Raw genomic sequence first — 15,858 nt, forward strand, 5'->3', positions numbered from 1 at the left:
ACTGTACATTTGCTTTCATACAAATCAAAAAAATTTTTGATTTGTATGAAAGCAAATGTATGGTATGATCTGCGTAAATGCAAAGGGGGGGGGGACTTTTCATTATTAAATAACAAATAAATGTTACAAATATGAAAACTGTGAAAAATTGCTAACATGGACAAAATCCCCATGAGTTTTCTTCTTACTGGCAATGCTAAAAACAAGTTTAGTCAGAATGACATCAAGTAATGGATGCATAATGTTCTTTGCTCACTTGGAATATGTTTCATTCACACACAGGCAACAAAATGAAGTTTAAACTCGAAAAATTTATAGCTAAGATACTTGCCAGCCTGGATGGCTGAGTAGTCAACGTATTCACTCTCCAGCCAAAAGGCTGTGAGTTCGAATCCCGCCGTGGGCACGGATGTTTGTGATTGTCTTTGAAAATACCAGTGGTGGTTATCAGTGGTAGATGGTGTTGGTGTAGTTGTGGTCAGTTGGTGGACTGAATTGCGGAGACAGAGTTGTAGAGCAGGTACTCTCCCTCGGTGAGTCTTTGGACTCCCTGGAGGCGTCACATAATAATAATAAAAAACACATGACTGCTTTCAAGAAGAAAGCACTGTTTCTCATTTGAGATATGTTCTTGGCTCATTTGGAATATGTTTCATTCACAACACAGGCAACAAAATGAAATTAAAACTTGAAAACTTTATAGCTAAAATACTTGTTGGTTTAATGCCAATGCAGCATCCCTTAAATATCAAAATGTTAAGAGATACCGCACCAAAATTCAGAAATATCTAATTTGATCTATCTAAGGCCAGATAGATCAAAGGTACCTAGGAGTCTCTTTCTCTCTTCTCTGTGATTCAATGATCATTTATGAAGTGTGAATAAGCAATTCAATAGATGGCATTAAGAATAATTCTCAGATTACTGTGATAAGAATGAATGAAAAATTAAGATGAAGAAAATAAATACAATGAGGTGATTTCTGTACAGTGTCTGAAGCATGGATGACGAAATTAGATTTTGATGGCTTTAATGAGACAACATTAAATCAAAAAAGTGCTCAATAAATCACTTAAATAATTCACTGCCTAATTTTAATAACTCATAAGCTTCATATGATTAAACCAATACTATCAATATTAGCTGTAAATGGTATACTGATAATATGCTGAAGCATATAATACTGTTTTATAAGTTTGCTTTTATATATATATATATATATATATAGAGAGAGAGAGAGAGAGAGAGAGGATACAAAATATAACACCTGTTATTTCATTATCAGCAATTCCACCTCCACCTGGTGGGAATCATATCATGGCTTACACCATCATATGAGTGCCACCTGGCAGGACGGAAAGCACATCACTGGAGACAAGAGATGTGCTGTTCATTCATAGTTACCAACTAACATGGGCAAGGGATAATTTGATGGATTTCAAAAAAGGCATGATTGACTGTAAGATACTATCAGTTCAGGGGCCAATGGTGTGCACACACTTCACTGATGCTCGTAGTGAACATAAGTATCCCACGTTGTGGAACCCCATAGACAAAAAACTGTGGAATAGCTGACCATGGAAATTAACCAAGGGATGAATGGTGGTAGTATTTCCTGCACAATTCATATCCCTCCTGCACATGCAAAGTAGCTCCCAACCAAGATACATAAGCCTATGTTTAATAACTGATGATTACATATATTTCACATGTGAGAAATATTACCAGGCCACTGAAGACTGGATAAAAAGAGTTACCTTTTCAGAGGAATCTCGTTTCCAGCTCTATATTACACGGGCAGCAGATGGAGGGTTAGGTAAAAACTTAGGAGAGAAAAATCATCCTGATGGGTACATATACCCATTCATGGTGAATGTCTTTCCAGACAACACAGATGTGCCATCTAGTAAGATGCTCATTATCAAGGACAATGAACTGTCCCATTATTCTTCAACTTGTACCTCCATAGGTGTTACCATAGTTGACAAATTCACCAGGCTTGAATTCCATAAAATATTTCTGTGATTACATGGATAGAGCAATCAGTATTCAAATCCTGAATCCCAAATACTCACATATAAGCAATTGGACATAGTACAGCATACCTCCTGCAAAATTCCCTACAAAGACATATCACCCTGCATAGCAACAGTCCTGGTAACAAAAGGTGGGGAGCCCTACAAACTATCATGATGGCAGTCATAATTTGACTGGACAGTATATATATCCTATAACATAATTTAAAGAATACACTTGCCATCATTGTTTGTCTATTGGCCCAAAGATATGGTTAAGAAATTTTCTCACCAACAACTAACTTTTACTTGATGCATCACTTGGCAAATGAATAATGTAACAATGTGCCACATTAAGTGTTATATGGAGATCATTATTAATCAGACTATGGAACTTGTTAGTAATGAGTTATAATAAAGTGATAGCAGAATTAGATAAGAAAAAATGGTGACATCATGATACTGCCAGATTTTGTTAAGATAATTAAAAGGATACTGCATGTAAATCTGTTATATAAATTGGAGCAAATGGGAATGGATATAAACTGGTAACAAGAATAAGAGGATGGCTGATAGACATTCTCAGAGTAGTATAAAGTGGAGCAGAATCTAGGAGAAGGCAGGTGACCAGTGGTCTGCCACAGGGCCCCTCATGCATGACCACTACTGTTTAATTAGTATGTTAATGATATTGGGAATGATTTGAAGTGAAATATCCAGCTGTCTGTTCATGAACAAAGCTAAGGAAGGGCAAAATTACATGAAGCTGATATAGAGATCCTAAAGGAGGATTTGACTAGACTGACATTGCAGGCAAAGGATAAAGTGATCAGTTCAATCTTCAAAGTGCAAGGTAATGCATTTTTCAGTTGAGAAAATTATACTGAGTATGTACTGAAAAAATTGATGAGGCTAAGGATCTAGAAATGACTGGACAAGGAGATGAAATTCAGGGAACATATTGAAAATGCAGGCAAAATAGTACAAAGGATATTGGTTAAATAACTAAAGTTAGTTAATTATTATCCCTAGACATCTGTTCTGTTTCTTCTATTAAACAAAAACATGAGTGGAATCATTGTTGTTCCTTTTTATAAGGCTCTAATATGACATCTGGACTATTATGATTAGATTTGGTTTCTTATTTGTGTGGTGATGAGGAGGTGGTAGAGAGGATGGTGATGTGGGTGACCAAATGGTAACAGATTTATGGAATGCGCCTCAAAAGAAAGATTAAAGATTTATGGGTTGCAAATCAGCTGATAAACAGTAGTTGCTATCAGATAGTACTGAGGTGTCTTTCTTGGAAATTGAGTAAGAGTATGAGTTAGCAGGGATGTGTGGACTAGTTGTTGCTCATTTCTATTATTTCACTATAGTAAGCATTAACTGCATGTGCACTGGAGTAAAAAATAAAAATCAAATTAAATAAAAAAATATGCTACTTACAACATATTACCATTAATAATTCTATATACATAGGACTTTATTAAGCAAAACATTTTATTCTTACCTCTTGAACCTGTTGGCATTTTACTATCTGCTTTTTCAGTGATGGAACCTCGTAATTAACATTTCTAATAAGTATCTGTGCAGCTTCAGCTAAAATATTTAGAACAAAAATATATTTAAATTTTTTAATGAATTTAAAATGAAAAAGAAAATCAATATATAAAAATATTTAAAACAAAGACACTTCCATCCTGGTTGACCAAGAGGATAGCATATCTGCTCTCCAACAAGTGGTGGGTTAAGTTCCACTGCAGGTATAGTTGCTTTTACATATCTTTTGATGGTATTTGGATTTCACTGCCTGGTGCAAGATCACAGTTCACATTTGGTCTCTAAAATTAGGAATTTCTGGATTATCTCATCCTTAGTCCACCAGTACTAATATTAATGTACTACAGGTTTATTCATAGTGAGATTATAGAAAAAATATAGCACATGAGAAAATAAATTGAAAAGATGTTTTCTTCCTGAAATAAAAAAAAAAATTACTGGTTAAAAACCAGTTAATTTTTTTATTCGGCAAGCTGTTAACACAAATCAGTAGTTTTAATATCAAATCATCTTCCAGTATCTTCAATTCTAACTGCTGACTGACAACACACAAATATACTACATTATGCAGTCTATCTATCCCAATGGCTTTTAACAGGCCTTTAAGGCCCACAACCTTCCAAGCATGCTTGGATTTCGTAACCGAAATACGAGGATAGAATGGTCACTCCTATGCCGCAAGGTATTCTTGGCTGTATCCCTGTGTGTTCACGGGGCCGGTTTGTCTGCTTGCGGGATGAAAAACACCAGATAAACTGGCGGAAAAAACCCTACTGCCCGCGCCCAAGACCGGCTAACTTGGCTATGGCTGAGGAAGATCCTTCAGCTCCTCACGTCTCCGACGGGAATCGAACCTAGGACACTCCTTCCCCAGGCATATGGTTGCCAAGCGCAAAGCCACTAGGCTAACCGCGCGGACACATTATGCAGTGTTTGATATATATAATGTCCCCAAAAACGACACCATATAATTGTAGCATTTTGAACAGCTTTTCTCTGGGCATCTTATCATATGCCTTTTCCAGATCTACAAAACTTAAATAGAGCTCAATGTTATATTCCAATGAATTCTAAAATATTTGTCTTAAAGTGAAAAGCTGATCCGGACAACTTCTATTTGGCCTGAATCCAGCTTGTTCTTCTCCAAGTATCCCTTCACAATTTTCTTCCAGTCTTTTCTCAAGTATGCTTGCATACAATCTGGAATGCTCAGCAGTCACATTAAGTTTTATTTCACTTTTTTACAGATGAGTCCTATGAGAGCTCTACTCAGCTATACCCGACGACCCTCATACCAGACTTTTGAATTATGCAGCATAGCATAATTAGCCACTGTAAAACTTTTATACCACCATATTTGAGCATTTTGTCAAATAAACTCCAGCTGCCTTCCCACATTTCAGGTAATTAATAATTTTTTCCTACCTCAAGTATCGAAATGCACTCCTAAAAGTTTCAAAGTAATTAATCTATCAATAGAATATCTTTATCTTCAGTTTTTCAGGTCACATTTATCATCTCTGATTGCTTTTACAACTGTCTTCCATTTCTAAACTTTTTTCAATAGGCTCCAGAACGTTTTGCCACCTTATTGATAATTATTTTCCATGTTTTTACCAAAGTCTGTCTATGAATTTTGTTTATCTAGTTTTACACATTGCTTCACTTACATTTTTTCTGTATCCTCTCAGAAAACATATGACTTACTCACCAGGAACTTTCAATATGGTTTCTTCTTTTCTTTGACCTCCTCTTTAATTTCCGGAGTCCATTATGGAGTTCTGATTTTTCTATCCTTGCAGACAACTTTACATTTCTCGCTAGCTGAGTGAATCAATGTGTTCTTCAGTGTCTACCAGTGACTCTCCAATCTTTTTTCTTAAATAGCATTCGTGTATTTGAGTCTACAATTCACTGCAGAAAAAAGCTGCATGTCTTAAAAAATACTTCTTATATACTTTTCAATATGATATTCAGTTTTATCCTGCTCAAAACTAAATGGTTGATCACTTCCTATTTCAAATCCTCAGTGTATTCTTGTGTCACAAACCAGCAAGAAGAAATCACTATCAACAATAACATCGTTAATGAGACTTCTCTTATTTCTTATGTATTCTCTCCACATGAACTTATGCCCATTTTTATGTTTGAATATGGTGTTAGTAATGACTAATCCATGTCTAGAACAGAAATCCAGCAAATTGCTTACATTATTCGCTTTGTCCTCTTCTCCAAATTTTTTCAACACATTTGTATGTTTGTTATTCATTCCATACTCTGCTGTTTTGATCTCCAACAAGGACTTTTTCTCTGTATCAGTTGCCGTCTCCAATTCTTTGAAAAATTCCTCCACTTCCATACAACCACAAGCACAAATAAGATCTCCAACTTTTCATTTTGATTCTTAAAAAACAAAGGCTGTTCACAGGCACTTCCAATTCCCTTGCACAATCTCTTAATGCCAAGGCCAATATCTCATCTTGCAACATCAAGATCCTGCTCCTAAGCACCTCTAAATTTATCTGTCTCTATTCTCATATCAGTCATCACATCTGTCGCTGTAATATCTCGTGCACAACCTAATACCAGAACTCACTAAAGCTATCCTCATATAATCATTCTTGCTTTTACCCACCATGAGAAAACTCTTAAGAATTTTCTTTCACCTGCTTGAAAAATTTTCTCTCGATCTGATTTTGCCTTCTTTACCAACTAGTCACCCTTTTTTGCCTGCTCTTTATACTGCTCTTGATCTTGCTGATCACCTTTCTTCTTATATATATCCTTTACAACTTTTTTTTTTTGCAGCTCTTGCTTAATAATATTATTCATACATTTAGTTTCTACAAGATGTTAGCGGTACATGGGTCAAGGGATGTTTGAAAGAGGCAGTACCAGGTTGTTTACCACAGATAAGGAGGATAACTCAGGTAGTAGCTAAATTGATGAGTAACATCAGTAAGCAAGTGATTATGGCACCCACAGAAACATATGGGTATTGTAATCACCTGTGTTCTATCTATACTTCCCCCCTTCTTAACTAAAAAATTATTAAAATTACAATTATACAAAAAAACCAACTTAAAATATATAATCTTTAGTCCAACATTAAATATTAGTGTTATTGGATTTTTGCATCTGATGGTCAGACTGAACTGGACCTATAAATAGTGACTGAAATAAAATTTATACTCAAGTGTCTTTCTGAAATTTACTAATATTATAACAACACACTTATTGATAAAGCACCACTTATTAATAGAAATTATACAGATGTTTCCATGCTCATATAAGACTGTTTTGCTGCATGATAAATTTCTGCGTCTTATATGAAATTTAAACCAAATCCTTCCAATCAAATGACAGCTATCATTCTTCTAAATGCACTATGCACATACTCCAGAAATTAAGGAAATGTTCCAGATCCATCCAGTGTGTGTGTGTGTGTGTGTGTGTGTGTGTTAAACTAAAAGAATTACTGCTGGACTGGGTTTACATTATGGTCCTAATTTTTCCATAGTTGTGAGATAATTGGAACAATCATAGTTAAAAACTTCATAACCAAAGTCAAGACTAACCTGAGAATTTTGAAGTTGCTTGAATAAATATCTTTACTGAGAGTTAATGCTTCACTTTTTAATGCAGAAGTCAAATCTTATGTACTCAAGTTCATAAAAACTACTGAATAGAAACAACAGTTAAAGAAATTAGACTTACCTAGATAACAATTATCTTTTTCATACAGTTTGACAATTTCCTGCCAGTCTTTCATTCTCTTAGAGGAATACTGACCAAAAAGGTTTTTTGTGCTAGCTTCAGTATCCTTAAGAAGTTCAACAATTTGAAGACAGTGGAAATAATTGATATCTGGAAATAAAAGATATTTGCTATTTAAATAATTACAGTTTACATACAATGTTTAGATAAGTACACTAAACATTTCCGTTCAAGTTACTGAGTATACATAAAATTAAATTATGAACAAAAAAGTTACAATTCCACAAGCTGTTTTTAAGAAATTATTCCATAACAAATTCTAAAAAATATGGATAAAATTCAATTCAAATAGGTTATACTAAAAGGAAGGATAAAACACAACCAAAAATTAAGAAAATTTAGATTTCCTGTCCTGCTAATAAACCTGTCAGAAAATTTGGTTATCCAGCATTCCAATATAGGCTCCCTTATATATTTAAATATTTTTTACTTTCACTGAAAACTATATATGATTCACAAATTTCTTCTTTAAGTATTCACTTTTTTAAATCAAACAGCAACTGGAAAAAAAAAAAAAATTTAATGCGAGTCCATGGGTGGATTTTTTAAAATATTTTAGCAATTTTTTAAATTCATTTTTTAACTGGTCTGGAAACCTGCTCTAGATATCAAAATATGAAACTTTTCATATTTTGGTATCTAGAGCTTCCAGTAAGCTCTAGATACTTTAGGCTTCCAATAAGCATGTATGTTGGGAAGGGAACAAAGATCTAGGCAATCCAATGAAATTCATCTATTACTTAAAGATAATCAAAATACATCCATTTTCACAACAGAATTTAAATCCATAAACTGTTGTTGGAAAGTAGATACACTAACAACTAGGTCAATGAGGCTGGCAAATTAAAGACTGTCTTCATTCATCTAATGAATACAGCATGCATTTTCCCATTCTTTTTTATTATCATATACAGTGCAAAATTGTTTTTAAAAAATCTATCTTTAAAGTATTATGTAACAATTTTTATAAACAAGGTGCACTAAATTCAAATCTGTTTTCAGAATTTCCACATTGCCTAACATTTTCAATGAAAGTAAAATATAACCCTTGTACACACAGGTAAGGTTTTTTAAAAGCTTTTTACAATAAAATTAAATAATTTAAAAATGTTTTAATTTTTAAGAAGCTTCTGGAGTTTCCTTGAAAGGATGTCTTGAGAGAATCTTTTTGTCATGCTCATACTTACAGCTCTTAAGTTGGTTGAGGAAAAATCCAAATGTGAATCAAGGAAATGCACCTGTTACAACATTGTTCCAGCCCATTAATGGTGCAATAACAGGCTGTTCAACAATATTAATATAACCATCAGACTTGACAATACAGATTAAGTTCCACTTAAAAAATCAATTGCATACCGATTTTTTTACTTCATTTAGTATGTCAAAATTTGTGTTCTTCACAATTGTATTTGTGAACTAATAAAAATGTCTCCTTTGATTTTAGTTTCACTTAACATTAGAAATTTATTTCTTAAATAAATAAAGTTTGCTATTCTTATTTAGACATTTAACAAAAATTTTTCATCAAGTCTAGTTTAATGTGAGGGATGGAGGGGAAAAGAAATTCACCCAAAAAATTATTTTGTTCTGAAACAAATTTCTGCCAACCAGACAAATCTATATGAAAACAGTCATTTGTTGTTCTTTTAATCAAAGTTATTCATGTAATAAAAACCACATAGTAGTTTTCTAAACAGTTCAGTAGAACAGCACCCATGGAAGTGCTAAAAGAAAAGACAATGCTGAGAGATAATGCCTCTGTGAGATAATAGTTAAAGTGAGTCAGTAAGAAAGGAATCATCAGTAAATTGAATCACAATCTTTTGAACCACAGAAAGAATTTTTATGGAGGTTTTTGGTGCACCACTTTAAAAATAACAGTATTCCAAAGTGCATGGATTTTGGATTTGTACAGATTGATACTCATGATGGTGTTCTTGACTTTAAAAAATCAATATGTTGAAATTTAAAAAAATGAAAGTTTCTTAAGCTCAAGCTTAAGAACAAACCAAAAAAAAAAAAAAAAAAAGTAAGTATTTACTTTATATAAACATGTAGGTACAGTGGATACAATTGGAAATTAACTTATTTCTACCCTTTCAAAGACATTCTATGCATAATTAAAACTACTAGATAATGTTATTTTTAATAAGAATTAGTATTTTAATAATCTTTAATTTTAATTATTTAAATTAAGGGGATATTAAATCCCACATTGTTTTAAAACCGAATAAGAAATTCAAAGATCGAAGAATATAGTAACTATGAAAGTATTAGTGACTACTTTGTACTAGGTAGTTTTTACTATGTACTTGAACTACGTGCTTTAGTTGCCGATACTTTTATAGTTACTATATTCAGCATGAAACTCTTTGATTCGGATCTTTGAGGTTCTTATTCGGTTTTAAAACAATGTGGGATTTAATATCCCCTTAATTTAAATAATGTTTACATCGCCGAAATGAAGCCTATTGGCTCTTCATTTTAAATAATTTAATTTTAATATTTTAATAAAAAAGTGTAATTTGTAAAACTATACATAAAAGGATGAAACATGAAATTAGATATAATACTAGGAAAATTAAAGAAACAATAGAAAACAATAGTAATATGAAAGTCCTAAGACAAACATTATCAGTTGGAACAAAGGAAATAGCTGCTGTAAGAGGAAAAAATGGTGAACTTAAAAAAAATAGAGATGCAATAATCAAAAGAATTCAGGAATTTTCTACTGAACTCTATGAAGACAAAGACCGAGACATCCACGAATCATCTATGGATAACTCGAGTGAGGAAGAACACGATGCCCCTGCGATCTTAAAAGTGAAGTGGAAATGAAGAATGGAAAAGCACTGGGAGAAGATGGAATTATGGTAGACTTCTTAAAACTGGGAGGAAGCCCTATCATCAAATAGCTGACTAAACTTTTTAATAAATGCTTAAAACAGAGAAAAATTCCAAAAAATTGGAACAATTCACTTCTAATATTAATTTTCAAAAAGGGCAATAAGAAAGAAATTAAAAACTACAGACCTATAAGCCTACTCCCCACCATATATAAAGTCTTCACAAAAATTATAAATAATAGAATAAAATCTAAACTAGAGGGAATGCAATCCTGAGAACAAATGGGATTTAGAAAGAATTACAATACTTTGGACCATCATACATTAAAACAGCTAATTGAATATAATAAACCCTTATGTCTGGCCTATACAGACTATGAAAAAGCATTTGATTCAGTTAAAACATCTGCAACACTTGAAATCCAGGGAACTGAGAAACCATATGTTGAAACATTAAAACATATTTACAATAATGCAACTTCTGTAATTAAATTATATAAAAACAGTGAAAAGTTCCCAATACAAAAAGGCATCCGCAAGGCAACACCATATCCCATATCTCCCAAATTATTTACAGCTGCACTAGAGGAAGTCTTTAGAACCCTTGATTGGGAAACAAAAGGCATAAACATAAATGGAGAAAGGCTGCATCATCTGAAATTTGCAAATGATATTGTCCTAATAGCAGATAATCTTGAAGATCTTGAAGAAAGGCTAAATCAGCTAAATGAAGCCTCCCGAGTAATTGGATTAAAAATAAATAGAGAAAAAACAAAAATAATGATGAATAAATACATAAACCATAGAACTGTCAAAGTTGAAAACCATGAAATAGAACAAGTTAGTTCATATGTATATTTGGGCCAATTGTTATCCTTTGAGAATTGCCAAAGAAGAGAGATTGAACGAAGAATTCACCTTGGATGGATGGCTTATGGGAAAATGAGAGACATATTCAGAAGTAACACCCTTATGAGTCTGAAAAGGAAAGCTTTCAACCAGTGCATACTTCCTGTCCCAACATATAGAGGAGAAACATGGACTTTAACAGAAGCCCTAAACAAAAAGCTGAGAACAACACAACATCACATGGAAAGAAGTATGCTAAAAATAACATTGAGAGATAGGAAGACAAATATCTGGATATTGTAAAATACGTAGGCTGTTCAATAAGTTATAAGACTATATTTATACAGAAAACAGATTACCTTTAATCGTCATCATTTACATGGTTTTTTTCGAAGTAACTACCATGAGACGCGATGCATTTGTCCCAACTTTGCATCCACTTCTTAAACACGTGTTAAAGTCCGTTTTTTTGAGAGTTCTTTCAAAACCACCTCTGCAGCTTTTACACATACTTTGTTGCTTTCGAAATGGCGGCCTCTTAGTGGTTTCTTGAGCTGAGGAAACAGCCAGAAATCGCATGGTGCGAGATCAGGACTGTATGGAGGGTGTGGTAGGATATCTATGTTGTTCTTCTGCAAAACGTCCACTATACCACCAGCAATATGTGGCCTTGCATTATCGTGGTGCAATAAGAAGCCATTCTTCAGCAATGGACGGTTCCTTTTGACGTGCTGTACCATTGTCCGTAAAACATCCACATAGTATGAGCCGTTTAAGGTATTCCCGGATTCTACAGCGTGTTGGTAAACAATGCCTTCGTAGTCAAAAAACATTATGGTCATAACTTTACCAACCGATCTTACAGTTTTTGCTTTCCTGGGGATAGGCGAAGACGGATGCTTCACTGCTTTGTTGTTTCATTGTAGGGTCATAGTGATACAACCAAGCTTCATCTGCTGTAATGATGCGTTTTAAGAAGTTGTTGCCTTCTTGTCCCAGTCTTTCTTTCCATTCTGTGCACATCCACTCGATGCTGCATTTGCTCTGGTGTCAAGAGTTTGGGAATCCATTGGGCGCAAACACGTTTCAGTCCCAAATGTTCAGCCATGATTGAGTGAACACTTCCCACAGAAATATTCAGGACAACATGCAGCTGGCGTACTGTAATTCTGTGATCCTCCTTGATGATAATCACTGCTGCTGTGTTGATCATTGTCTCTGTGATGGACGTTGAAGGTCTTCCCTCAAGTTCAAGCTCTTCCACATTTTGCCTTCCTTCCTTAAAAGTTTTATGCCAGCAAAAAACACTTGCCCTTGACATTGCTTCATCGTGGAAAGCTTTGCTTATCATGTTAAAAGTGTCCGATGCTGATTTTTGCAAACGCACACAAAATTTAATCGCATAACACTGTTCCAAGGACGCTTCCATTTCGATGACTGGTCGCAGCTCGTAGGCGTGCCAAAACAAGCTTGCGTTTAGTCACGTGACACTCTGGCACATCAGCCTGTATAAGCCATCTATCAACCTCTTTTGTTAATACAGACAAAACCGAGTGGTCTGGAAAATCATGAGGGGAGACCTTCATCCAGTAGTGGACAGAACCAAACGGTTGAAGAAGAAGAGAAGAATAAAAAGTAAGAATTTTAATAGAATCTCATTTTCAATAAGAAACTATAGGTTAGATTCTTATTGAATACAAAGACAATGATAGAGCCATTCTAAGAATAAGAATGTGAGCTGAAAAAAAGTGTGTGTATATATCTATTCTATATATGTTAAAAGATAAGCCGAAATTTGAAATGTTTTTATGTCACCTTTTTTGTCTCTTCATTGTTTTGAAATGTCCAAAAATATGTTTGCCTTCATGAGACAAACACATTGCTGTCTCATGTCTCGAGTCATCAGAAATGAAGGAGAACCGGCTTACCAGCCCGGAACTCAGGGGGTTGGATGCCATAGGCGCCAGAGCCCCTCTAGTGTGTCACATGACACACTAGAGGGGCTCTGGTGAGGCAAAAGTCACTTGACAGTTTGATGAATTACAAGTGACTATTTGCATATCTGTCAGAACTAGATTATAGAAGTGTGTAAATGCTGATGTAATCTGTTTTAACATTTTTAACTCTATGTAAAGAGTAACTGTATTTCAAATTTTTATTTTATTTCATCTTGTATTAATAAATACATCTAACTGTAGAATAGCTTTTGTCTCACCCTGTGTGTGTATGTATCACTGTTACATTAATATGGCTTCTCACAATTAAATTTCTTTAATCCTTTCCTTTGGTGTTACATGATGATCAGCATTCATTTTAACAAATTATGGATTCTACAACCATGTTATAAATAATTATTTTAATTTCCTAACGTTTCATATTAAGATCATCATCTGGGGGTATACACATATATATATATATACAGAGACAAGCTAAATTACATTTTACATAGTATGCTGAAGAGATTAGAAGAGCTCTTCGGCAATGATTTGATCGGTTATTCTATTGGCCTAACCACTAGTGAAATTAAAATAAAATTACAATAAATGAAATAAAATAAAATAAATTAACTACATCAAAGCTATATTATATTAAGACAACATCAGAGAAATGTTCTTTCATATAGATAGTTTTGTTACAGTGAAAATGATGTCCTAATTAAACATGACAATTGTTATATTAGATTTAAGATCCTGGATTACCTATGGTTCTATTTACACTTAACTCTTAGGGAGAAAGGTTAAGTGGGTAGAATATGTACCTTCCATATGTTTGGGATTTTTAGACCATCATTATTGTTAAGATTAGGGTGATTGATAAGAATTTCACAGGTCTCCTTAAATTTACGTTCAAACCATGTTTTAGTGTGATGTAAACAACAGGTTTCCAGTCAATTCTACGTAAAACGTTCAGGGCATGATCAGAAAGACCAGCTTGACCTTTAATGTGTCATTTACGTTCCTTTTTTCTGATAGGAAGTGTGTCCTGTTTCCCCTATATAGGGTAAATTACAGGTGCAATGAATACGGTACATCCCAGGGTGGGCCAGTGGAGGGAGTGGATCCTTGGATGTGTTGAGCAAGTGCTTTAATTTTGCAGGAGGTTTAAAGGTGGCTTTAAGGTTGCATTTTTGTAGTATTCTGTTTATTTTGTTTGATATCCCCTTTAATGTATGGAATGGTTACAGTTTTATTATAGTCTTGTTTATTTTTGTTTTTAACTGAGGTCTTGTAGAGAATTTTGGCTTAACCATTTTTAAGGAAGATATTGCTGATAACTTTTAATTCATCTTAAGTGCTTGTTCATTGGAGTAAATTTTCAAAGTCCTGTTTTTAAGTATATTAATGACCCCTAGTTTTTGTGTTGGGTGGTGATAGGAGTTTTTGTGTATATATTGGCCATTATGTGTCGGTTTCCAGTAAACAGTGAAGGAAAGACTGCCAGAGAGAAGACGTGTGACAAGTGTATCTAAAAATGAAAGTGTGTTCTGCTTTTCAATCTCGTTTGTGAATTGTATGCATTTGTAACTGATTTGTAATGTATGATTTGTAACTGTAAAATGTCGGGAAATTAAAATAATTATTTATAACACAGTTGTAGAATCCATAATTTGTGTAAAATAAATTTCTTTAATTTAAAAAAAGTACGATGCCAGGAGTTCAGCTTTATCTTTAGGAGTTGTTACACAGAAAGATAGTATGTTCTGTTCCTCCTGCTTATTTGACAACTCATTTGACAGGTCACATTTTTTTTTTTTTTTTTTTTTTTGGTGCCTCTACTCACAAAAAGTTGTTTCCGAACCTATAGTACATTTTGTACCTTAGGTGGGCTAAAGATTTTTTTTCTATTTTTATCAAGTTTATATATATATTTTTAATTTATTTTTTACATAGTCCAGAAACCCTGTCCTAGAGACCAAACATGAAACTTTTGTTTTTCAAACCACTTCAAGCCTGAAATAAGTGGGTCAAACATCTCAACATTGTCTATAGCCTTAAACACATACCTTCATGCCATTCTTCATCATGCAATGAAGATAACCTTGTGAATTTCAGCCTTGACAAGGAATGACAGCAGAATGTAAAAGTCATGCAAAATGCTTTTGTACTAATGATAACAGTAAGTACTGATAACAAGAAGTATGTATCAATAATGACACTCGTTTTTTTTTTTTTTTTTAATCAAAAAGTTATGTTAACAAAAAAAAAAAAAAAACAAAGAGTACCAGTTACAATCACAACTAGTTTTGAGACCACAATTGTGTAGGTATAACATAAGTATATTAACACAATTGTGTTAATATACTTACAAAATTGACTCCTAACTCAAGAAATAAAAAATTAAAATAAAAAAAATAATAAAAATCTCACAATGATATTTTTTAACCAGCACACAGTCTAATAATCAAAGGTAACCCATATCAGAGCTATGTTGAACATAATAGAGGAAAATGATCCAAACATAAAGAAAAGTTCAGTTGCTCTGAGCAAAATCAGGAATGCAGTTGCGAGTTATAAAGAATTCTGTTTGAGAAATCATTAAAATGAACTCCACTGAATAGCAACAGCAACATAAAACACAGAAGATGCTGGATTCCTTCTTCCTAACTTGGCTGTTTTGAATTCAACTAAGACTATAAGACCAGAGTATATGTCTGTTCTTCTATTTTACAGAATTTTCATTCTGTAAAACAGAAAAAACAGTCAGAAATTCAGGTTTTTCAACCTGAATTTCCAGGATTGAAAACCTCTGTCACCTCCACATGAGACTAGTCTTCTACTTCAATATTGTAGCTTCATTTTGTGAAACAA

The 15,858-nt window shown here is 33.6% G+C and overlaps 1 protein-coding gene across 1 annotated transcript in view; it reads right to left on the reverse strand.

Annotated features, from left to right (window-relative positions):
* Positions 1-15,858, reverse strand: part of LOC150098890 (CDK5 regulatory subunit-associated protein 3) — a 143,934-nt gene that overhangs the window by 67,780 nt on the left and 60,296 nt on the right. The window contains exons 4-5 of the mRNA XM_090405590.1: positions 7,296-7,445; positions 3,529-3,617 (exon numbers count right to left, since the gene is read on the reverse strand). Of these exons, the coding sequence (XP_090261716.1) occupies positions 3,529-3,617; positions 7,296-7,445 (239 nt within the window). The remainder of the gene's footprint in view (positions 1-3,528; positions 3,618-7,295; positions 7,446-15,858) is intronic.

This window comes from Typopeltis vanoorti, chromosome 15 (assembly GCF_054136105.1).
Source record: "Typopeltis vanoorti isolate ZY-2024b chromosome 15, IOZ_Tvanoo_1.0, whole genome shotgun sequence".
Classification (NCBI taxonomy): Eukaryota; Metazoa; Arthropoda; class Arachnida; order Uropygi; family Thelyphonidae; genus Typopeltis; species Typopeltis vanoorti.